The sequence below is a fragment of the Quercus lobata genome, chromosome 2 (genome assembly GCF_001633185.2).
Source record: "Quercus lobata isolate SW786 chromosome 2, ValleyOak3.0 Primary Assembly, whole genome shotgun sequence".
Lineage (NCBI taxonomy): Eukaryota > Viridiplantae > Streptophyta > Magnoliopsida > Fagales > Fagaceae > Quercus > Quercus lobata.
In genome coordinates, this window is record NC_044905.1 from 96034716 (window position 1) to 96060508 (window position 25793).

At 33.9% G+C, this 25793-nt stretch overlaps 2 protein-coding genes across 2 annotated transcripts; one reads left to right on the forward strand and one right to left on the reverse strand.

Annotated features, from left to right (window-relative positions):
* Positions 1-2404: 2404 nt before the first annotated feature.
* LOC115977355 (cyclic nucleotide-gated ion channel 17-like) lies at positions 2405-11033 on the forward strand. Its single transcript, XM_031099177.1, has 7 exons — positions 2405-2821; positions 3261-3837; positions 6469-6681; positions 6859-7154; positions 7781-7892; positions 9043-9279; positions 9900-11033. The coding sequence occupies exons 1-7, from the start codon at positions 2793-2795 to the stop codon at positions 10614-10616; spliced, it is 2181 nt and encodes a 726-aa protein (XP_030955037.1). The 5' UTR covers positions 2405-2792; the 3' UTR covers positions 10617-11033.
* A 445-nt stretch (positions 11034-11478) lies between these two features.
* LOC115977356 (preprotein translocase subunit SCY1, chloroplastic) lies at positions 11479-17063 on the reverse strand. The gene is made up of 8 exons (XM_031099178.1): positions 16623-17063; positions 15642-15799; positions 15154-15539; positions 14348-14647; positions 14177-14266; positions 13491-13614; positions 12717-12880; positions 11479-12135 (listed from the first exon to the last, which is right to left on the reverse strand). Exons 1-8 carry the CDS (start codon positions 16790-16792, stop codon positions 11905-11907), a joined length of 1623 nt encoding a protein of 540 aa, XP_030955038.1. The 5' UTR covers positions 16793-17063; the 3' UTR covers positions 11479-11904.
* Between the last annotated feature and the right edge of the window lie 8730 nt (positions 17064-25793).

Consider the following 25793-nt stretch of genomic DNA (forward strand, 5'->3'; position numbering starts at 1 on the left):
TTTTATAGTTTAAAATTATATATAAAATATAATCTTATAGATTATATAGTAAATAATATTCGATTGGCACAAAATTTAACACATGTATTAAGAGCGTAAAGAATATGCAATTCAGTGGTTAGATTTTCGAAATATATATGTAATAGTGTTAATAATATTGAGTAAGGTTGTAACCTAAGACTATAGCCAATTTTATAGCTAAACTTTGTCCTTTTTTTTTTTTTCTTAACAAGTAAAGAGTTGAAGGTGGATATTTAACTGTCGATATTGTTTTACCCCTAATCTAATAGCTTTATAATGGAGTCATCACTTAATTTAATTAAACAAGAAAAATTAAGAAAACCTATATATAAAAAAAAGTATTCCTTCATTGATGGATAATGAAAATTACATCAATTGTTTGACTAAAAAAAATTTATATGGTATTGGTCTTAAATACAATCTAAGAAAAGAGAATTTTACTATATGACTAGTTTCCTAGTTGCATTCTAGAGAGAATGTTATATTTTTTTGATGTGCAAGAGTAAAGGATTTAGATATTGTTATGCCAATAGACAGTGTTCAATTTTTTAGAATTTCTCATGAGAAGTAAATTAGGAAACCAATTATATAACCTTAAGAATGTCCATGGTATGCTTTGTGAAGGAAGCAAACATATTTTCCTAAAAATATGATGCTAAAAAAATTTGATTACAATAGCTAGGTTTTTGTAAAACCTAAAGCACGGTCACTAGTTGGTTGGGCCAAACTTAATCAAATATTGGTGAAGTTGCTTAAATCTTCAACGACCTTATATGTGTGGTCGCTTTGGTAAACGAGTGAGGTAAAGGCTACTCGAGTTTGAAATGTCTTTGGGTTGCAACGTGGTTACTTAACTTGAAATTATAATAAGGTTATTAGTTTGGATGGCGACTAAAGTATATTATGAGAATCTTAATAATAAGATGAAAACACTCATTATTTATTTGTAAATTACATATTAGATATTGATAATACACATGCTCCAAAAATAGATGTTTGAGTTCTAGGTGTTTTGTAGATGAGCATTGATGCAGATAGCTGCCTTTGCTCATGCATGTGATGTGGTAACCTAAATTGATATTAAATTGAGTTAGTTGAGTGTATATTGTGTGAGAATGTTCTAAGTTACCAATGAAATAGAGTATCAATAGTAAACTACATGACCGATTGCCCAAAAGAACAAAAGAATGTATAATTGATAAGAAACTGAGTATATTTGTTTAATAACAATGTAGTAGATATTGTAAATTAAGGTGTATTCTAGGAATAACTAAACAAATAATATTGATTTTTAATTTTTAAATGCACTTAGAAAAATTGTTAATAAACTATATTAGGAAAGTTTTGACATCACTTTAATGAAAAATATAAAAAAACTGTCAAAAAAATTAATTGATTTATTATTTTCCCATAAAATATTTCTAAAAATAATTTATAAATGAATACATTTAAAAGCATTCGTTAATAATTCTCTTTTTAAGTTCACTACTAATGTTATTGTTAGCTATCTTTCCTTATAAAGTATGTACTAGAATATAGCTTAATGGTGTGTATATTGATTCAAAATTAGATGCCAATAAGTAAAGAATCAAATTATTAGAATTTGAAGATAAACAACCTCATAGAACCTTGTTAGGGTTTTTTTTTTTTTTTTTTTTCACATTTGATCTTTAAATTTTTGTTTGTCTTGCACTCTCACATGTTGACCATGTTGCAGCGATAAATTTAGTGTTTAAAAAGCATTTTATCGTAATACCAATGTACCATAAGCTTTTTAACGTATTTTAATAAAATAATTCTTTTTTAGAAAAAATAAGTTGATACACTCAGTACACATAACTTTCAGTCCATGCTACATAACTTTGTAAGCATGACCTATGAACTCTCACACTACGGCAAACTAAACACATAGCGCATCCTTACAATTTTACTAAACAATTGAACTCGTTTATTAGTGAGAGTTTAATTTTGTGATCTATAATGTGGTTAAATATGCTACTTTATATATAATATATAAAAGGGAATGATTCGCATTTCCTCTATTCCTACAAATACATGATTCTCAAAAAAAAATATATATATATATATATATATATATTCCTACAAATACAAAGTGTTTTAATAGAAAAGACATTGAGTTTATTCCTTGACCCATGTTATTCCCCTTAATTTTGGATTCATAAAATACATACATACGATACCCAACCAAAAATAAAATAAAGCAAAATAAAATCCAAGTCTTGACTCTTGACGTGTTGCTGAAATAACATGAGTCCAACTACACCCCCAAATTTGAGAAAACAGGAAAAAAATAATAATAAATAAATAAATAAAAAATGGTTTTAACATGGACTGGACTGAAGACAAACTAACAATTGATGAAATCATTTCCTAGTTGTTTCGTGGGTCAACATTTGTTGACTTATGTTCTGTTTGGTTTGTTTGTTCTTATTCTTGTCTGAAACTTAACCCCAAAAAAAAAAAAAGAACAGAAGATCTTGTTCATTCTTGTCTGAACACATTTACAACTGCCCCCAATAAGTTATAAACTACTCGTGAGTCCCTGTCTACCTTTTGATCTTCATCTCCCTATCAAACCCATCTCTGATTTCCTTTACCTTCACTCTATTCTACAATAATACTCTGCAACTCTAGCTCACTGAGCTCAGATTTTGTTTTTTCTAGAGAGTTGGGTTTTGGAGCAAAGTGTGAAAACACTGGTATGTTTGGTCTTTAGAGGATCAGATTTCAGCTTTATACTTCTTCTTGGCATGGAACTGAAGAAGGAAAAGCTAGTCAGGTAATAAGTGTTCCTTTCTCTATTTCATCTTCTGGGTTTTGTTTGTTTCTGTAAAATTTTAGTTTTTGGGGTTGCTGAGACACAACTTCTATTGAAATAGGGCCTTCAATAGAATCAATACTACTATATTTATAGCTAAGATGAGCTCAGCTTTTGGTTACAAATGCTCTATTTTGGCTAAGATAATTTGTGAACTACTCAAACTAACTGATTTAATTATGTTTAGTGTTTTAGAGAACTTTTAAACTCTCTGTCAGCTGGACCTTAATACAGTTTTATGTATGTAATGGGCTTAATCATAGTGGATTTTGAGTTATCTGAAGCCAAAGCCACATAAAATATGAAAATAGGGTTTTTTTTTTTTTTAGTGTATTCAGTTAAAAAATTGAGCTTTTATGCATTGTATGACAATAATTTTGTTGGGCCTAAACTGTTGTAGGTTTTATTCTGATGGGAAAAAAAATAACGAGTCTTCATGGGGATTGGGAAGAACTGAACCATCACAGCTAGAAAGGTCATCATCTGCATATAAGGTTCCACCATCTTCATTGCTAAAACCTGATAATGGGATGGTCGGGGGAAGAAATAGATATAATGAAACTTTCAGAAATGGGAATTTTAAGGTGTTTCCAGAGGATCACGAGCCATGGCGTAAGAGAATTCTTGACCCGGGTAGCAAGATTGTGCTGCAATGGAACCGGGTTTTCATTTTTTCATGCTTAGTGGCGCTTTTTGTTGATCCATTATATTTTTTCTTGCCCACTCTTGGAGGAAATACTGACTCTTCATGCGTGAAGACAGACTTCCATTTGCGAATTATTGTGACCTGTTTCCGAACTGTTGCAGATATATTTTATTTGTTGCACGTGATTATAAAATTCAGGACTGCTTATGTTGCACCTAGCTCCCGAGTGTTTGGGAGGGGTGAACTTGTCATGGATCCAAAGAAGATTGCACGGAGGTATATCAGATCGGACTTCTTTATTGATCTCATTGCCACACTGCCCCTTCCTCAGGTACTTTGTTGTGGAGTGTGTAGGACCTTCTATACATCTTATTTCACACATATCCTCCTATTAAATTTGCTTTTTCTTTGAATATAGTTGGATTGTGCAGCAAAAAGACTTGGACTTTGGTTTACATTAGATCAAGTTTATCAAGAATTAAATCAGATAAAGAATTTAACTACATAGAATATGACACATTCTATGGAAGTCAACTCAACTAATCCTTAGTCCCAATTAGATAATGGATTTTCATCAATTAACTGGGGTCATTCATATATATTATTTTTTTCTGTTCTATCTTCTAAGAACATACTCTGTTGCCACCCAAATTTACATATTATTCTTTTCTACTTCTACCTATATAATAATTGACATTCGTTTACATCTATTCACTCCGATGATTTGAGTTAAGTTGATTATTTTCACTGGTGTATTAGTTGGTCTTCATTGCACATGGCAAAATCATCTTATGTGATTCTTCCTCAGCCACCCTCACCTTTGAATGGATAACTTCATGTTTTATCTTATTGTCCTAGGTTTCCACGCAGTTATCTTAACATTCTTATTTTACCTTTGCTTATTTATGAACACGGTACATTTTTATAAACATGTTGCTTCTTAACAATAATAGTCTTTACCTTAAAGTATAGTTGGTTATATATTAGTTAGGGCTACGAATGAAAATACTCACTGAGCAGCTTAGAGCCTTAGACAAAGCTCATACATGGGTTGTTCATTAAGCTAAATGACCAACCTAAGCTCCTTCTTTAGGCTCATTTGTTAAAAAGCCAAGTTTGAGCCACAGTAGATTTAATATTGGTTAGTGGTATAAAGACGTTCTTATTTTTGGTTGCCATTTAAAGTTTTGATGTGTGATATTTGCTTCTCAAGAAAGAAAGGCAAAGTGGAAAAGTGATTCATTTATATGCAAAAGCATTTTATTTTTTTATTATTTATTTATAGATATATGCAAAAGCAATGTTAGAATCCTTTTATTATGATTTGAGACTAATTGCTTTGTGAGAAAGATTTTTGGGAGTTCCACTTTGGAAAAAGGAGGCTACTAAACATTTTTTTGTCTTCCCTACCAAAATTTTGTATGCTATTCACTTGGTTCTCTAGATTTCTCACATACCCACTTTGTATCTTAAAGGTGAAGTGTGTTTATTTTGCTCTTAGCCATTGTATCTGCTATTTCCATCAATTTCTCACTTAAAGATCCTATATTCCAAGTGCCTATGTTAATTATATTCATCCCCACACCTGTCCGTTACAGTTTCAAAATATTTGCCCACTTTTTACTGCACTTGCATGTCAATATATGTAGCATGATGCCTACAGAAAATGCTCTAGTTTTCCCTTTCCTCCTCCCTGCACTTAAGGTCAAAGTCAGCATGTCACTAGTAAGGGATTCCCAAACCCATATCTGTGATGGTTTTATTTATATAAAGTAACTAACTTTTACACTGGCTATCAACCTGCCTCAGCCCTTCTTCCACGAGGTTTGGGATTGGCTGCATACGGAATTTGGGACACTAAACACTGACATAGGCAGACTTAGAGTATGCACAAAATAATGTAAACAACAACAGCAAAGCCTCAATCCCAAAATTTCTGGGTTGACTATGGATCCTCAACAAATTAGTTAGTGTCGACCACATGATGATTAGTAAAATTCAAATGAATTCTTGAGCTGGATTTTGTAGGTTTTGAAATTTTAAGTCATAATACTGTATTATCTAGTATAATCCTATTGCTTTAGGAAGGTTATAGTGATTTCTCTCTTCTTTATTTATTTATTTTTTTTGTTTCTTTATTTTTTTTGTTTTTTTGTTTGTGGAGTCTTTAATAATCTCAAGACTCATTGATCCATTATCCAGAAAATTCTATTGAAAAACTTTTGCTGGAACTTTCTTTGGGTAATTCAAATTAATATTCTACTACAGCTTGATGCTATAAAAAATTGACTCTACTGAGTGAATTTTCAAATAAGCTTTTGAAAAATGAAAACAACTAGCTGGTACGAGATGAGAGAAATTGCTTGTTTTAGGACCTGGACTCCAATAAGAAGTTTCAGCATTAAAAGATGAAACTTCATCTGGAGAAAAGTACATTTGGAAGGAAAATTTTTTTTATCTTTGTTGCAACTTTCTATACCTTGGATATTTGCTTTTGTATGCACTACACAATTTTGAAGAGGAGCCTTGGTTGCTCTGATTGGATGGTTTTATTCCATTCAAGTTCTCAGGACCATCCACATATTTGGTTTTGCTGTTAGGAGTCAGTCATGTAGCTAAATACATGAAGTCTCAAACTTATTGTCATGTTTGCGTGAAATAATGGTGATCATGCTCACTTTGTAAAATCTATTCTGTTCTTAATTTTCTTTGTTGGTAGGCATGAAATTTTTAAAAGGGAAATAACATTTAAAATGTATCCACATTAGATTACCATAGCTAAAATTTCCTCTTCCTGTATCATGGCAAGCTATAAAGTGGCATGGTTTCTTTGTTTCGAAAATGCGATGTGTTTAGCCATTTTGTTATCTAAACTTTATCATGATTTTGCTGTTCTTGTTTTGGTCCAAAAACTTTCCTAGTGAGAAAGTCAAAGCACAACTGATTAAAATTATTTATGCAGATGGTCATCTGGTTTATTATACCGGCAACAAGAAGGTCCCAACTTGATCAAAAGAACAATGCCCTTGCACTAATTGTTCTGCTTCAATATGTACCAAGATTATATCTGATTTTTCCATTAAGTTCGCAAATAATTAAGGCAACCGGAGTGGTCACTAAGACTGCCTGGGCAGGGGCTGCATATAATCTACTGTTGTACATGTTGGCTAGCCATGTATGTAACCTTTTTTTTTGGCTTCCTCTAATTGTAATTCTCTCTCTCTCCCCAACCCCTTGCTGGTCTAATCATGGTAGGGTTTTTTTTTTTTTTTTCTTCCTTTGTTAAATACTATTTCTATTTTCAGTAACACAGTGGGGATGCCAAATTGTGATTGTATTTTCATGATTGCAGGTTTTAGGGGCAGCATGGTATTTGCTATCGATTGACCGGTATTCCTCATGTTGGAAAAAGTATTGTAAAGAGGAATCTAATTCTACAATTTGCAGGCTGAATTATTTTGATTGTGATAACCTTATTGGTCGCAAGACATGGGAAAGTACTACAAATGTGTTTAAGAGCTGTAATGCAGATGATAATAATGAGTTCAACTATGGCTTATTTCAAAATGCAGTTACGAAAAATGTTCTTTTCTCAAATTTCATTGAAAAGTACTTCTATTGTTTATGGTGGGGCTTACAGAATCTAAGGTATAATTTCTTTTCTAATTAGTAAGGTTATGAATTTATAAAATTGATTTTTCTTTTCATACGTTAAGATTATCATTCTCTTTTTACCATGCTCTCTTCGTTTATTAAAAACAATGATGATGACTGCAAAAGTTTTTAATTGCTTTTTAAGTATAAGTTGTGGTGTTGGGCCTGTTGGCGCTTATTTGAATTATAATTTTTGATAACTGACCAGTTTTTGCACCCATAAATGCTTTTTTTTTTTTTTTTTTTTGAGGGGCCCATAAATGCATGTTTAACTGCCAATGCAATAACCATAGGACCTGCATTTTGATTTCATAACAAAAACTTTTTTTTTGATAAGTAATAAGATTTCATAACAAAAACTCTTTGAAGTATGGCATTTATGATATGCAATCATGACATGAGGATCAATCATAACTTCATTTTATCTTTTTACTTCCAAATATGACATATGATAGGAAGAACTGTTAACCAAGAACAGGTATAGACAGACCCTAGCCCCTGCCACTAACAATAAGTAAATGCATATGATAGGATCATTAAGAAGTATATTCTCTGACAAACAGCTAGTCTGCCCAAAAATAAATTGTTTACAGATATCTCTTTGCTTTCTTTTGTCTCAGTTCATATGGGCAGAATTTGTCCACAAGCACTTTTATTGGAGAGACATCATTTGCTATTCTTATTGCCATCCTGGGTCTTGTCTTATTTGCCCATTTGATTGGGAATATGCAGGTATATTTTTAATTTGTTGCCATTCAACTTTCAATTTACTTTTCTGTCAATTAAGAACTTAATGAATGTTTATTTTTCACTTCTTTTAAACTTTGAACATTTCATGCATTTTGTCTAGTACATTTTCACTAGAAAGTTAAAACGAGCCAAGTTATTAGTTCTTGCTTCCCAGGTCTATACCTTTTCTTCATTCAAATCTAGATTTTTGTACAGTATTATTTGCAAAGTGAACTTCTTTAGGTGAGACTGTTTGTGTTCTTTTTGGGCATCTCTTCCTATTAGTTATGCTTGGCTCATGCTTGTATAATTGTGGGGACTCAATATGAACTTGTGACCAATTTAATTGTTATACGTAACACCCGATGCTGCCTGTGCCTGCAATAGATCCTTGAGGTTTGCTTGCTTGATTGATTAAGAAGACAAGGGAGAAGATTTGGTACAATACTATTTTTATGGGTCACTTTTTTATGTTTTATTTGTCATTTAGATAGTTTAATAAGGCACCCCGCAGTAAGTAGTTAGTAAGAGATTCTAGTGTCTAGACATATATGGATCTATCCGGGGAGTCTTTTGGACAATCAAGCCAGTGCAATCATCTGTGGTATTTGAGTGCACTTTTCTTTTGTGTGTTATACTCTTATCACTATACAGTCTGTACTGAATTAGGATGTCTGAATCATATTATTATTATTATTATTTTTCCAGTTGATGGTTCCTATGTAACATCATGAACTTAATTTTGCTTCTTTACTGAATAGTTTAATATCATCATACATATAATTTTGTATTGTGTGTTTGTGCATGCACACAGGTACTAAGGAATTTTGGTATTGACTAGTCTTCTGTCATTTGCAATTGGCCCGGCTTTTTTTTTTTTTTTCTCTCTTTAAGCCCTTATTCATATCCATTAGGAAAATGATGATTTTAGAAATTGTGGATCATCTTGTGAAGTTGTCTCTACTTGCCAGCTGACGCTGCTAAGTTCTCTCTTTTCCTTTCTTGTAACTTCTTTTTTATTCCTCCCTTATAATAACTTAACCATCAGATGCAGTTACATTTAAGTTAAAATTTAATATTAACTTTGAAACGTATCATTGATTCTCGTTTATGAAATGCTAGTTTATGTGTTAAGGTTGCTTTTCTGATGTAGACGTACTTGCAATCTCTCACTGTGAGGCTAGAGGAATGGAGACTCAAGCGAAGAGACACTGAGGAGTGGATGAGGCACCGCCAACTCCCTGAAGATTTGAGACAACGCGTTCGATGTTTTGTTCAATATAAGTGGCTTGCAACTCGAGGAGTTGATGAAGAAGCCATCCTCCGTGGCTTACCTGCTGATCTTCGCCGTGATATCCAGTGCCACCTATGCTTGGACCTTGTTCGTCGTGTATGGTTCTCCCACAAGTATTTTTAGAGCTAAAAACCTGCACTCTTTGGTCATTTTTTCATATTCTACACAAAAGAATGGGTTTGGAGGAACTCTCATGTGGGACTTACAGCCATAAAGATCCTTGGGAGTATCTTTTCTAACTAGCCTCCAAGGCTTATATGTGAAATGTATTACAAACATGCCATTATTTGTTTGAGAATAGCTCTCCAGCCTGCTAATAACGGTGTGTTTTACACATTAAAAATAATAATAAATGATCGAGGGTAATTGATCCAGGAAACTGACTCTATACATGCTGTGTATAATATAGAATCCCAGAATCCATGATACCGACTGTAGTCTTTTCAAGATTATGTGGCATAGGCAATACTGAAAAAACTATCAGACTTCAGAGTTCAGACTGAGTGTTACGTGTACATAATTTGGTCTAACAAAGTCATTTGAAATAACCTCTATTTGTATCTTTTGTTGAACATGGTGGACATTCCCCCCCTCCCCCCCCCCCTTTCTTCTCACTTTCACACACACACAAACGCAAAAGGAAGAAATGGCAGTATTTTTTCAATTTAGTTACTTCTGTAGGAGCATATAAACTCACTTGCTTTCCTTTTTTTCAGGTTCCCTTCTTCTCACAGATGGATGATCAGCTGCTTGATGCAATATGTGAGCGTCTAGTATCCTCCCTAAGCACTGCAGGGACCTACATTGTTCGTGAGGGTGACCCTGTGACGGAGATGCTTTTTATTATCAGAGGTAGACTGGACAGTTCTACAACCAATGGAGGGCGAACTGGTTTCTTCAACTCAATTATATTGAGACCTGGAGATTTTTGTGGGGAGGAACTACTTGCATGGGCATTGCTTCCCAAATCTACAGTGAACTTGCCATCTTCAACTAGAACAGTCAGAGCACTGAATGAAGTTGAAGGTTTTGCACTGCGAGCTGAAGATCTCAGATTTGTGGCCAATCAATTCAGACGCCTCCACAGCAAGAAGCTGCAGCACACCTTCCGATTTTATTCTCACCATTGGAGGACTTGGGCAGCCTGCTTCATACAGGCTGCTTGGCATCGGTACAAGAGGAGGATGACTGCAAAAGATCTCAGCATGAGGGAATCCTCTGCGTTGAGTGAGAAAGAAGCCAATGAGAAGGAAGAGGAACATTTTTCTCCTGGTTCAAATCCTTCTCAGGCAAAACTCAACCTTGGGGTCACAATACTGGCTTCAAGGTTTGCTGCGAACACAAGGAGAGGGGCTCATAGGTTAAAAGATGAGATGCCTAAGTTACCAAAACCTGAAGAGCCTGACTTTTCCACTGAACCTGATGATGAATAGTTGCTTGCATCAGGCTAGTGGTATACAGGAAGCTTTGTCTGACAAGGCGAAACCCATAGAAAATACACATCAGGATCCTTACATTTTGAATATGGTATTCCACATCTTTACTGGAATGCTCATATGATGCTTCTTGAAGTTCCCATGCTTACTTATTGACACCTTTAGGGTCGCTGAAAATATTGGTTTTTTGGTAATGTGGGTCTTCAAAAGATTGTAGTTTGTGAATTGAAGTACATGTGTGATAATGTTGTGTCTTATATGTTTACTTGATCAGGGTGATGGCTCATTCAAACAATTTGGTAATAGTAGGGTACTTTTAACTGTAAGATTTGTGATCAAATACGGCTTTTTTACTCCAGAAAAGACCGCAATTTATATAAATACACAAACATTATAGTAAGACTTAAAGAGTAACCTCTTGTGAGTTCAATTCAATGGCAGTAATTTATATTTGTATAAAAGCGTCAATGACGAGCATTCGTACCTGGATTATTTTTCCCGGTATGATGTTTCTTTTCTTAAGGTTCAGCACCATAGGGAGGGAATTGAGTTGAGCTCAAAGGTGCTCTCTCACCTGACCCATCCTCTAAACTTGTAAAGTATAATGCAAATACCAAATGGCCAATCTATGGCGTCTCACTGTAATAGCTAGGAATTAGAAAGACTAGAAGTGATTGTTCTAAATTTCAGGACTAAAATTGCTCAAAGTTAAAATTTATGAGCAGCTTGGGCATTACCAATAAGGATTCATAGGAAATATTCCAAGGCAAATATTATTGCCCAAAAGAAGTGTATATATATAAGGAGCTGGATTTTATGCTCTCTACTATGCTTTGCTTTCTCCAGCTTCTGCTTCTCATTGATTACAATATTAGACAACGAACTTGTTGCAAATGAAATGTTCCTACACTGCGTAGAAAATACAATCGGAAAAATATGAAAGCTGTGTAAGGTAAAGCCGGTCAGAGGAATTTGACAAACTAGGCTATCTCCCCAACTTCTGTTTCCTTTGACACAAAACTGGTCAGCAATGAGCAAACAATGAATATTCCAATTATTTGTGATAACTTAACATGTTGAGACTAGAGAGCTGGCCATAAATCAATTAGTAGGCTGTTCTGCAGCACTATGTACAAGTGTAAATCGATACGTATATTCAAAACAATGAAAATACAGGGACTGCCGAACCAAATCTAACATGGCAAAGTATCACCATATCATCTCTCTTGCAGATGTATCCATTCGCTAGCGTTAGAACTTTTGCAGATGTATCCTCTCATTCCTTTTATGGGCCATACTTGTCAATGTCATAAAATTCTATGTTCTTGTACTTTTGGGAAATTATTTCTGCTTGAACTTTTCTTGCAGTGTCTGTTGCACAGCCAACAAGAATGAGAACAGATGTACCAGCAAATCCCCGAAATGCAGTCAGGTGTGTGGTTTGTTCTATCAAGGCAGGACCAGCAGCCAGTATTGCCAAAAAGCCCGAACCAAGAACTGATATCCGACTAAGAACCTATATTCCAGCCATAAAAGAACAAAGATGAATTCACAATCATACCAAAGCCAAAAAGATACATAATTAAAGGATGGAGAAAAACACATAAGTAGCCAAGTAGGGAAGTGATATATATTTAGCAATAATCTTTGAGTGAAGGTTGCATAGCAGTATAGCACACTGTAGAGAAATAATTAAAGCATAAGCTTTTGAAACTCCTTTTGTGATGCCACAGATTGATTAAGAATATGTTGTGTGGGTATGCGTTGAGTCCTGCATCATGCAATACTGTCCATACAAATATACTTTTATGAATATGAACATTAAGATGTTCCCCAAATTATGTGGCAATGAATGCTACAGGGTTGAAAAAAAGTTGAACTCTCAATCACTATTTAATAAAATGACAATTATGCACCATTTCAAACCATTCTAATAAAAAGCATAGTCTATAATTCACACAAGCTTCTGATAATCACTCTATGATAACACTAAAGGAACATCAGGCATGGCCAAATCAATCGAGTCAACTGGTTGACAATTCAGGATTCATAATGCATTAATGGGCAATAAATTTTATTAAAAAGGTGAAAAATTACCGTTTTAATAAATGCAGCTGTACTTTTACCCGGTCGCACAAGTGGAATTGATGCACCTTGGCGCTTTAACTGTTCACTCACATCATCAGGGTCCAATTGTAGGAAAGTATAATAGTAGTTGAAGAAGGCTATTAAAAGGATGTTCGTGGGGAGATAGAAAGAACCTACAAAAAGTTATCTGGTTAGTTTTAAATTGTCAGATGTTCTTATCTGATAAAAAAAGAGAGCCTAATCTGCCAAATGCTAACAAACTGACAGCATGTTTCTTGTTGAACCTGACATCCAACCATGGAGACTGCAACAGCAAAAGGCTGAGTCTATTGCCAACAATTACAAAAATTTTATTTGACTTACACATATGGCAAAGCCCCGGAGGGAGAGAGGAAGAGAGAGAGAGTATACAAGATCTAATTTTCAAGGGCTTATAGGTTTAGGGTATTAGCGTTTGGACTGAAAATTTTAAGTAGATGAGGCCAGAACACAACAAATTGCAAACAAGAAGGAAAAAGAGAAACAAGAAAAAAAGATTCAGTCTAGCATCACACTTGAGAGATGCATCATACATCAAACTAACAGCTATGTATTTTTGTTTCTTCTTCATACCAGCTGCCAATACAACATTTGGGTAGATTATGGACATTTGTAGCAGATTTCAGAGACCAATCATGTAAGCTGAATGAGACTAGCATTACTAGAGTCCATAAACAGATTATATTTCGTTTATATCCTTCAATCTTTAACAATTTTTACCATTAAAAATCACAAAAATCTTACCCCCTGGATTTAAGGCCACTGCGGCATTCTTCAGTGCATTTAAACCAGTAAAGCGTGCTAGAGTAGCAGGAAGAGCTAATGATGAGGTAGAAAATATAATTGGCATCACTCCAGAACTATTCACCTGCTCAATCAGAAGATTTAGATTATTCCAAAGATTATAAAAAATAATAAATAAATAAACCCTCAACCTAAGAAAAGAGAATATAAATTAAATGTGGAGAACTACTATGGAAGAGCTCAGACATTGATGTATGATTACCACCCAGGCAGAGAACTTCTATGAAACAGACATGGTAATCAAGAATTAAGAATGGATGAAAGAAACGTATGACAAGATAAGAAAGAATATAATCTCTAACCAATATTTTCACTTGAAGCTATAGGTAACATCCTTGTTGAATGCCGATAGAATGAGAAAATGTTGGTTGAGATGGTCCAGTTTGGTGATTATATGATTGGAAGCCAGGCAAGGGTATGCTTATGTAATATTTGTAACAGGATCAAAATTGAGCTGGTCCATGGCCACATTTTAGTTATTTTTGTTTTTGTGAGCCTTAAAGCATAAGTAAATATTGTTTAGGTGAAAAAACCAGCATACATTTCCCAAGTATGTGTGGACAAGAGTCCTCAGGATTAGAAATCTAAAACTACAGAAACGTAAGGCAAGAAGCTTGAATACAAACCTTAAAGGGTAGGTAAGCAGATTTTTGAAGCCCTCCACTTTTACTGGTGTATCTCGAGGCATAGTTAAGTGGAATTTTCCTCTCTGCTTCCTGAAACCCTTTGTTGATAAAATTGTTAACATTTCTTTACTTCCAAGGACATCTTTGTTAAACAATATAAGCAGCACTTACCTGAACATATACAATACTGAGGACCAATAGGAAGAAGGAGACAATGATTGCGATGAGTCCAATGTAGTTACCATCCTGAAATGCTTGTGCAACAGTCCTACCAAAAGATGCAGGCAAGTAGGAGATAATGCTTGTGAATATCAAAAGGGATGTGCCATTTCCAAGTTTGAGGTCCGTAATTCGCTCCCCTATGTATGTTGTAAATGCTGAGCCAAGAGTCAATAAGGTAACAGAAGTAAGAACCCATTGTGTACTGAAGTCATTGACATAGGGCCGAAGGTAGAGTACTTGGCCAATTGCCTGTAATGGCAACCAAAGATGGATAAAAGAATATTATGATCAAAGCTCAATCAAACAGCTCAGAAAAAAAGAAGTATTACAATATTATTGTTATATGGAAAGTGAGAAATATTAATAAAGATATAGGAATTTTCAGGAGAGGATGTTGATGGTCTATCCTACCCACAGTTGTGCTATAATTCTAAACATAAATTATCTGTGACATATGCACCATTTTCCCTAATCAAACAGTCCAAACCACGTCACACCATTTTCAACTTGGTATCTTTTAGTAACAGGAAGCAAAATTCAACATATGATAGTTGCAGTTCTTTCTTTATTTCATTCATTTTCCCATTGGCATCATACTATTTTTTATGAACAAACTTATCCAATTGGCATCATACTAGTATTTATAAACAATTGTAATGCATGCAAAGCAGTAAACATCAATCAAAGTTTTATTCCCTCTCAGAAATTCTAATGTGTAAACCTGTTCTTCATTCAAGTTAAGTGAAGTTCCTTACCTGTACAATGGCAAACCCAACTGAAGCATATCGAGTATACTGAAGAATTTTCTTTCTTCCTGCTTCTCCTTCTCTTTTCTGAAGATCTTGCAACTTGGGATAAATTTGCGTAAGAAGCTGGAACACAATCTGTGCATTGATGAAGGGAACAATACCAAGAGAGCATATTCCAAGTCTACCAATGCCTCCTCCAGAAAATGTATCCAGAGTGCTCAATAAACTGTTCTGATCCAAATTTCCAAGAAAAGCCTCACTATTTACCCCACCAAGAGGTATGTATATTCCAAGCCGTGATAAGGCTAGATAACCTAAGAGCTTGAGAAACTTTCCTGGTAATGGACCTTTGAAGAAGTCCCCAAAATCAATGTTACTGTCCTCTATTGCAGCTGCCAATTTCAATGTATTTTAATCAACTACTAAAAGCTACAGACATTAATTGAATTGCAATTGAAGATCTTGAATAACATTTTACAAGTTTAGAGACAAACCTGCTACTCCTCGAGCAGAGGAAGGTTTCTCCTTTTTTGCACTAGAAGCACTTTCATATGTTTGTGAAAACAAGCACAGAAAACTTTCCCAGGCAGCATTTAAACCAGAAGGTACATCTGAATTAATACCCAAGGGATCAAATACGGAGCCCTCACAGCTGCAAAGAAACTCCAATCAGCAAAAAGGATAAATATAGCTATAATAGCAAGTAACCTGATATCTCCAGAATATGAAGATGACCTATAAGATTTTTTTTAATTTAATTTAATAATTTATATACTAGTTGGTGGGGGGATTAGTATAGAAACTTTTAAATGAAAATAATTGACAAAAGAAAGAGAGGCACTATCATTGTTTAGATTATTAAAATAGATAGAAAATTATTTGCCTATACTAAACAAATCGTTGCAAAAAAACAGTATTTACAAGCTGCAGTGTACAGCACTTCTCAAATTGTATACTGTGATTCTACTTGTATATTTAAAGAAGATCTTGACTGTACTTTAATATTACTCTTCAGAACCCTGCCAGGTGATAAATAAATTACTAGTCTATATTTTTAGGCAATTCACCATCTTGGCATTCCATCTTCATCAGTTCATCCTTATGTGATGGAATATTAAGTTGCTTTTCATAAACCTAAAGAACACAGAGTTGAACTGCCACATTGATTGTGCAAACTTTAAGCCAGTTTTTGTTGACACTACTTAAACTGCATCCAAGTTTCAGTTGACTGATTGTTCACAGAACCTCTACTAAAATTGGTGTCTTTTCAGACTATAGAATTCTATCCAACTACCCATTACTCTCAGTTTCTTGGTCCCTTTTTCTAATTGTGTGTTTGTATGAGAAATTGATAGCATACAAAGAAACAGGCATCGCATAAAAAAAAAAAACAGAGCAAACTACAGCTAGAAAAGAAGAAAAACCAAAGACCCATTAGGAGAAAACCCATTTTGTGGAAACAAAGTATGTCATACCTGTTGGAGTGAAGGCCAAAGTTCCATGATTTGGTGGTGTTGGGTTTTCTCTGAACAGAGAAGCTGGCACGGCAGATTGATTTCTTGAGCCTTGGAGTTGGAGTGGCTTTGGGATTGAGTTGGAAGCTAAGGAGAGAAGAAGAAGAAAGTTCTCTGACCGTTATCAACATTTTTATCTACTACCTAGGACTCGCTCACTTTGCCTTGTACTCTTCTATCTCTCTCTTCTTGGTAGTAACAGCTTCTCAACTTTCTGACCCCACAAACACACAAACACTACCAAAAAAATTAAATTAATATGATGATATTAATCAAGATATTTGCAAATTACAAGTTAAAACTATAAAATAAACAAAATTTTCTGAAATTGTGAGAGAGTGAGTGAGTGATGCCCATTGGTAAGAGCAGAAAGGGAATTGATGACTAGTTTGTGGATCAGGTATCAGTAGTTATGACTTATGTGGGGGGGGGGGGGGGGGGGGGGGTGGAAATGGAAGAAATTTGGGATTATAATTATATTTTATTTATTGTATTAAAGTTGAAACGCGATAAAAATTCAATTATAATAACTAGATAATGTTTTGTGAACTATTTTACCATTTCATTTGAAATTAATTTTATATATATTAAGATTTATATATAATATTTTTCTAAAAAAACCAAATCTATATGTAATACATAATTTATTGTATAATATCTATGTTTGCCCATAATATTATTGAATATATTAAAACTTGATTTTCTTAATTCATATTTTATTTAAAAAAATTTGTATAACACCATAACATATTATAATATTTACTATTAAAAGTAGATTTTATTTTTAGACTTTTTTTTTTCTTGGAGAGAGTCTCAACTGTCCGCTCTTGTGAGAATTAAATCACAGATCTCTTATTCAACTATTAAAAACTTTACCAATTGAGCTAATTGAAACTCACTTTAAACTAATTAAAGGATTTTGAAATCTATAAATAAGAATTTAAAGCATAAAATATTTTCATATCCTAAAATTACATAAATTTAAGCAATCTCTTAAACATTTCATCAACCACTCTATTCTTTTTTTTCTTTTTGATAAGAACCACTCTATTCTTAGTACTACACGCATATTCTCAACTTTCTAACCCCCACAAACACTACCAAAATTATTAATATTTATCAAGATATTTACAAACTACGACAATAAATAAACAAAATTTTCTGAAATTGTGAATGAGTGTGTGAGCGGGGGATTGAAATTAGTTGCAATAACAATGCAATACCTTTTTAATGGTTGTGATCAAAAGTTAATAACATTACTTTTAATATCAACCATTGCTTTTTGATCAAAGAGGTCAAAAAAGTTAAAATGTTGAAACTTTTGTTGAAACATTTTGTGAGAAATTTAGGGGATACTGCACAGTGCATAGAATCCTAATTATATGCTTTAAGGAGGAAAATGGAAGAAATTTGGGATTATAATTGTAAGGGGGTTGGTCCCAGGGTCGTTGGGCCTTGGGCCCTAAACTAGAAATACAACACCTGACCCCCCCCCCCTTTTCCCCATTGGGCATAAAACCTTGATCTAGACACCCCTTTGAGACTCACCATGAGAATAAACATAACAAGATCATTTAACCCTGAACATCAAAGGCGAACTGCTCCTGATCAAACTTATCCTAGCTGGGCGTGTGGTTGCTCGGCAGAATGATGACTCAGCTTCTCGGTATTGCCTTAGGTAATATTGCTGCTAAGTAGTCCTTTTGGAGGTGGGAATCAATTCCAATGCCACCACCACCTCACCCACCTAACCCACCTAAATACAATGGAATTGGACCTTCGTTCGCACTAATAGAGGGAAGTAATCATAACACCTCCACTTATCTAAAGCTATAAATAGGAGGATTAAGGGAGAAAAGGGGGTTGGCAATTCTAGGAAGAACACTAAGAGAAGTGAGCAAGCACTCAAAAAGAGCAAAGGAGCGATTCTGTGAGGAAGAGAGAAAGGCTTGAAGGAATAGAAGTGTATTTGAGTTGCCGAGCACGGGACCACCCATAGTAGGAAATCCAAACCCAAAATACAAATAGATTGTGAGCCCATGTTAGGAACCCGGTGGTTCCTAATGGAGATTGAAGGGAATTATAGGGGAATGGATAGGGATTGTGGGAAAATTGACTTAATTCGAGGTACTCACCCTCCATAGAGAAATAAAGAGATTAAAAGAGAAAGAGAGAGATGCACTAATGCTCTAACAAATTGGTTTATTCTTCATTGATATCTCATATTGGATTACAATTATGTATTTATAAGAGAATAGCTCTAATCTCATTGGCCCACATGGCCTTATCCTATTGGTTATATTATTCCCTATGTGCATTAATAATTCCAACATGTGCTAAATGTGATTAACATGCTTGGAATTATACCTAACTAACTAAATCTCAGTACAACAATTATTATCCATATGCTTATAGCATTCCTAACATTTCCCTCCCCTTGAAAACACCTTGCCCACAAGGTGTTGCTTGAAATGACACCTTCATGAGAGGTAACCTACCATAGAACCAATAATCCAAGGACATTTTGTAGGCATAGGACACCATAAATTGTCGGTTACAAAGATATTGGCCATACATTACCTTCATAGCCGCATTAGGTTCCTCAAAAGCATCATGGTTAATATGGATGACACCAAATGCACTAAAAATATGGTATAGAAGCTTCTCATCCACATTAAGGTCAAGGACTCCACTGTAATGTTTGCACCAACATGTAAGCTCCTTTTGTTTTTCTTGATTGTTAATCACCAATGTTGGCAAGATAGTAACCTTACCATGGGATCCCTGCCCAATATCACCTACACCTTCAATGGGCAAATTAAGTGATTTCATGTGATCCCACCAAGTGGTCCAAACCCATGACCAATTGATCTCATTAGCAGCCACACCATATAATAGTTTCTTTGGTTCCTTATTAAAAAATTCTAGCGTTTTCAAAACCAACCAAAAGCACTTCTAATCATTAAAGCAAGCTAGATAATTTGTCTGTAAATGAGCATTTCTCCCCACTTTGACAAGAATGTCCAAGTTCAATTGTGTCTGATCCTCTATAAGGTAAAGGTTGTGGAATAGAGAATTGAAGCAGGGCACGATTGCAATGCTCGCATCTGAAAGAAAAGAACACCAATTTTTGTTAGGGTCAAAGATTTTCGTAGAACTCAAGGATTGGTGCACATTCTTTTTCTCCCCAACTGGCATGGCTAAAGGGTCGATATGTTGAAAAGCGACCTAACCATCTGCGCCTTTGAAGTCGCTAGGAACTGCTGGAGTTTGTGATGTGCCATGAACCTGAACCTAAACCGCAATAGGACCCTTGCATAGACCATCAAAACTCACTAATTCCTTTAAATCAAGAAACTCTTCAAGATCAGCCACATCTTCACTGTCATTTGCATCTTCACTGTCAATGGTAGTTTTTATTGATTCAACAACCTGAAACTTGTCACTTGTTCCTTCAAGAAGCTATAACTCCTCTTCCGTCATATTCTCGAGATCCTCCTGCACTTTTGAAAGTTCTTCCTTCATAGCCATGTTAGATTCAGCCAAGGCCTTCATCTTCTTTGAAATATCATTGACTTCTTCTAAGGCTTTGTTCAACATTTGCTGTATTTCTTTCAAAAGTTTTCTTTGATCACAATTGCTCATCTCCAGATCAACAGCTCTGATACCACTTGTTAGGAACCCGGTGGTTCCTAATGGAGATTGAAGGGAATTATAGGGGAATGGATGGGGATTGTGGGAAAATTGACTTAATTCGAGATACTCACCGTCCATAGAAAGAGAGAGAGAGAGATGCACTAATGCACTAACAAATTGGTTTATTCTTCATTGATATCTCATATTGGATTACAATCATGTATTTATAGGAGACTAGCTCTAATCTCATTGGCCCACATGGCCTTATCCTATTGGTTCTATTATTCCTCATGTGCATTAATAATTCCAACATGTGCTAAATGTGATTAACATGCTTGGAATTGTACCTAACTAACTAAATCTCAGTACAACAATTATTATCCATATGCTTATAGCATTCCTAATAGCCCAAGTAGTGGTTGAGCCCAGTAGCTAAATTTTAGGTATGCACATTGTATTTTTAACATTACTACATCTAATAATTAGAAAAAGATTGGGAAACAATATTATATGGGGTGCAAGAGATAAAATTCTTTCAATTAAGAAAATAGAAAGAAAAAAATAATGTCCTCTCCCTTCTTAACTTATATTTTTTTAGAGATTCTAATTAGCTCAACTAGTAAAATTCTTGTCATTGAATAAATGATTTGGGGTACAAATCTCGTTTACACCAAAAATTAATTGGTATTTTAGTTTAATGAAAAAGAGCAATCATCAATGATCAAACATCATAAGTTGAAATTCCATCATATATACACCACAAAAAAAAAAAAAAAAAAAAAAAAAAAACTCATATTCTTTCTAACCTTAAAAAGGACATGACGTAAACTTAGAATATCTTATAGGTAGGGAGTAGAATAGTTTGGTTAAAGGCTGGGTCACTACTTCCTTAATTCTTTAATTATATTAAACTAATGTGTAGCCTCATGCTTATGAACGAATACAATTAAAAACAATCACAATTATACAGTTCAAATTATAAATGGTATTAACTTACACTTTTTTAAAACCATACATTTCTAAAATATGAAATGATTTTTCATTATATATATATATGATTTAGAATTTAATTGGTTTTAGACTCTTTGATCTTTGCACCCAATAATTTACTTGTCACAAAAATTAAAAAACGTAGATGGACATGTGACGAAAAATTGGACTCCAATTGAAAACTAATTTAGAATCTAATTGGATTTAGGCTCTTCGATTTTTACACTAAATAATTCACTTGGCACAAAATTAAAAATTAAGTAGGATACTTGGCGCAAAATTGAAAATTCAATTAAAATCTAATTGGATTTTCTCTGGATTTTGTCTATTAATATATATATATATATATAGCTATTTTTATTAACGGAAAAACTAGTTGCACACATTGTCAATTATAAATAAAAACATGACTTTAAGTAACAATTTTAGTTATAATGTGCATTGTGTACAACAAATAATACCATTTTATTAATGTGTTGAGTATATCTATGAATGCTAACAAGTTTTACCCATTTAGTATCAATGTATCATTTAAATATATATATTAAAAAAAAAAAAAAATCGATTCCACAAGCCATTGGATTAATCAGTTCAGACCCTGCTTGGAACAATTCTTTTTGTTCTGCTTTTCTCTGAGTGTTTGTGTGTGTGGGCATGAGTTTGGACTTTGGACTGTCTTGTTAGCAGCCAAACTACAATCCGTTTGGCAAGAGTTTTTGGGTTGGACTCCTCACTAAGAACTCAGGCCCAAAAATCATATGCTTTCTCCCCTCAACACGCGGCAGCACCACCCAAAAAAAAAAAAAAAAAAAGGCCCCTACATAGATTTTCTTCTTGTAAACTTTTTTGGGTTGGATCCATCTACTTTGGACGGTGCAGATATGCAGATGATGACTGGTGGGTTTGGCCCATATTGGTTTGGCGAATATCTTAGATGCAAGCCCATTGCCTTTGACACGCTTGTACAAATGGGCAAGCCTGGGCCCTTGCTTGTACAGACTTTGGGCCTGGGTAACGTAAACACTTCAACTTACCCATTTTATTGGACTGATCATTGGACTGGGCCTGAACAGCCCAGTTGATAACGCTAAAGAAGACAACTATCCAAGCTTTGGGCCCAAGTGGTAATCTCGTGGGATTGGTCTGGGCTCCATTCTTGTTTTCTATGAAGAAAACAAGGGCCCAGTTTGTAACACACACACACACACTCTCTCTCTCTCTCTCTCTCTCTCATATTTTTCTGGTAACCAGTCTTCATTGAAAGGAAAATCTAAAGTTACAACTGTATGATAATACAGGTTAAAGGTTTTGCGTGGAGCAGGTCAAAAAAATATCCTAAGGTAGCTTAGACTTAGAAATTAACATAATAATAATCAGCAGCAATGTTTGACTTCCCAGTTGTTAAAATCCTCTCAATAATGAGTTGTAATCTTCAACAAGACTTCTCAAAATCAAACTTTGCATTGTTCATTCATCATGAATATCAAAGAGATAGAGTTGAATTTAATTAATAAATTTCTATGCCGATTAAAAAAAAAAAGTCAAGAGGAAAAAGAAAATTGAGTTTACAATTAAGTTGACATGTCATATCAAGCTAAGCCAGCTCTACCATAAGATTGACCTAATCACACATCACTGTACACAAGATTTGGATCTAATTATGTGTTACATGTGATCTTTTTTTCTCCTTTGCATGCCATATATTTAGTAAATTATGATAATATCATAATTATATATCCTTGCTAAAAAAAGAAGTAATTTGACTAATTTCACAACCAATACATTTATAAATAGTGGATATGGTTGGGGAGCTGTGCACTGTCATCCTTTTTTAAGCATTGTCCCCTTTCCTAAAGGATTTACCCAACACTTTGATTGAATATTCTGTCTTTGAAAACTTAAATGAGGTATAGTTGAGATCTATGCTTAATAGTAAATACCTCTTATTATCATTTGCATTAATGCATGCATTATCTGCACACCTTTTCAAGATTATAAAAAATAAAAATAAAAATTTTTATAGGAGCTTATGCAGGTGTCCCCTACTACTACTATACTTATAATATGAATAGGACCCCATTAGGCAAATTTACCATCTTATTACGCTCACACATGTTTGGTGCAAATAGTGGATTGTTGGGTCCATATATAATCCACCACTCAAGTACACTATTCACACAAGTCGTATTGTTAAATTGGAGTTTCATGAGTGGTCAAAATTGGGGGTATCCACAACAACAACAACAACAATACCGTGTTTTTTAATCCAACTTATAATCAAGTATATATGGACCAACTTTGGAGTATAGGCTAAAAATTGGAGAAAAAAAAAAGGGTGCCCCAAGTTGTGAAAATAGAGGTGCCCCAAAAGAATAAGTTTATCTTATATATTCTTATCCCCCACTAAACAATAGTGAAGAAAAGGTATGAGAAAAGTTAATTGGATTATTAATAATTATTCAAATGTAGTTAAAGGGAACAGGTAAGCATGGTGGTCTAAAAGCCTGCATATCTACAAAAAGATGAGCAAGAAAAATGGGCATGTTGTGGCTTGTCATCTACTTGTTCCTTGCCTCTAACTCCAACTATCACATTCCATTTATATTATAATTAATTAATTACCTTTCTCTTCTAATAGTTTATACCCAAAGTGATTCCTTATTAAAATATTATTACAACATATAAAAATGAAACCATATTGTTAATTAAATATAAACAATAAGAAAGGAATATTTGATACTACCTTTCCAACCTCCTTATCTTTTTTTTTTCCCTATGATATATTAAGAAATGGGAAAACCTTCAAGTGTCAGCATCTACTTTCGAAGGTTGGAGAAAAAGTTCATGCTCTCAGCATTCCTTTTAAGACAATCCATTTCTTTTTAAGGGTTTAGGTAAACCACGATGGACCTATATTAATTTATTTTTTTGAGAGAGAGAGGGATTAGTTAGAATTGTTGGAAGGATATAATTGGACAGAAGCTGTAGACTTAATTTGATTTTCTCCTTTTTATAACTTTACAAAAGCTAAAAGACTAGCCAGTAGGTTAAAAGCATGCTTAACTAATACATTTGTACGTTCATCATCTTTTGCCTTTTGATTTGTCTTATGTTGAGTTCATATTTCTCTCTCTCTCTCTCTCTCTTTCTCTCTCTCTCTCTCTCTCTAATAATCTAGATATTGATAGTCCATGTAACCTTTTCCTCTCAGATTTTATCTGTTCTTGCTATGTCTTTTCCTGGGTAATATTAGCTACATAACATTTTTTACAGCAGTCATGACTAGTTGAAATTATAATAACATCACTAATTTATAAATTTATCATTAACACCACTTTTATTATATATAAATCATCTCTTTAGACTTTGGCATTTTTTTGTAGTTCTGAAAAATTTTATATATACATGCACCCCAAAGTTCTTTCCAAAAACCATCGAATAATTAAGATTAACTTCATTCTTTTCTTTTTTTTTTTTACATACATATGAAATGGAATTGGGAGTGAAAGTAATGTTGTCTGGAATAAGAGATGGCACAACAACGAACTAGTTGAATTAGAATAATACTTCTTGTTATTTTCAACAGAGATGTTTAGATTCCCTTCTCCTAATTACATCATATACAAAAAATAGAAGATGTGACATTATGTGATAGAAATATGAAATCAAATCTGAAATTAACGAGGGTTAATATTTGAAATTGAATATATCCAACCTATTGATTCAAGTGTCCTCTAAAAGCCCAGACAAATTGTCTTTTTCAACAAGATGTGATTGCTTAAATTTATAATCCTTTTGAAGATTAGATGTCCTCATTTTTGTCATTTATCATCCTCGAATGATGCCAATACAGAAAAATGCAACCAATCATGCAAGTTCTAGTGAAAATCTGAATTGTCTTTTTCAACAAGATGTGATTGCTTAAATTTATAAACCTTTGAAGATCATCATTTATCATCATCGAATGGTGTCCATCCAGAAAATGAAACCATTTAAGCATATTATAGTAATAATTAAGGAATTAACCATAGAGAAAAAATTTCATGAAAGATTAAAGGCTGATCATTGATTAAAAGTAACAGAACTACGAACCACACACATTAATTTAATTACTGTCATCTACTACTTAAAACATTTCTGATTGGAGATTGCTTAGCTATACTACCATTTTTTGCGAGTAAAATTAGGCATGCATGTGAAAGTAGCTTTATATGCACGCTCACAAATGAGAGTACACTATGCATTGATTGTGCCATCAACCAAAAAAACTTTTTGACAATGATGTTAACCCTAGCAAATAACCTGATGAGTCACATTAATATGACACACCTACTAGCTAGATTCAAATCAAAAGGGGACAGAACAAATAAGCCAAAAGTTAGAATTACAGGTCTCAGTCACACATTAAAATAATACATATTTGTTTGTTTTAATAATTTTCTGGGAATGAAAGTAAATGGTTCATATATATATTATATATTTCATATTGTTCTTGATCTCTTTGTT

Excerpts from the sequence above, each read along its gene's own strand:
- LOC115977355 (XM_031099177.1), top strand. The coding sequence starts at position 2,793 with ATGGAACTGAAGAAGGAAAAGCTAGTCAG. Across the intron at positions 7,893-9,042 it reads ATTTGATTGGGAATATGCAG|ACGTACTTGCAATCTCTCAC; the intron begins GTATATTTTTAA and ends TTTCTGATGTAG. Across the intron at positions 9,280-9,899 it reads GCTTGGACCTTGTTCGTCGT|GTTCCCTTCTTCTCACAGAT; the intron begins GTATGGTTCTCC and ends CCTTTTTTTCAG.
- LOC115977356 (XM_031099178.1), bottom strand. The coding sequence starts at position 16,792 with ATGTTGATAACGGTCAGAGAACTTTCTTCTTCTTCTCTCCTTAGCTTC. Across the intron at positions 14,267-14,347 it reads TCAGTATTGTATATGTTCAG|GAAGCAGAGAGGAAAATTCC; the intron begins GTAAGTGCTGCT and ends AAAGGGTTTCAG. Across the intron at positions 12,881-13,490 it reads AGTGGCCTTAAATCCAGGGG|GTTCTTTCTATCTCCCCACG; the intron begins GTAAGATTTTTG and ends AACTTTTTGTAG.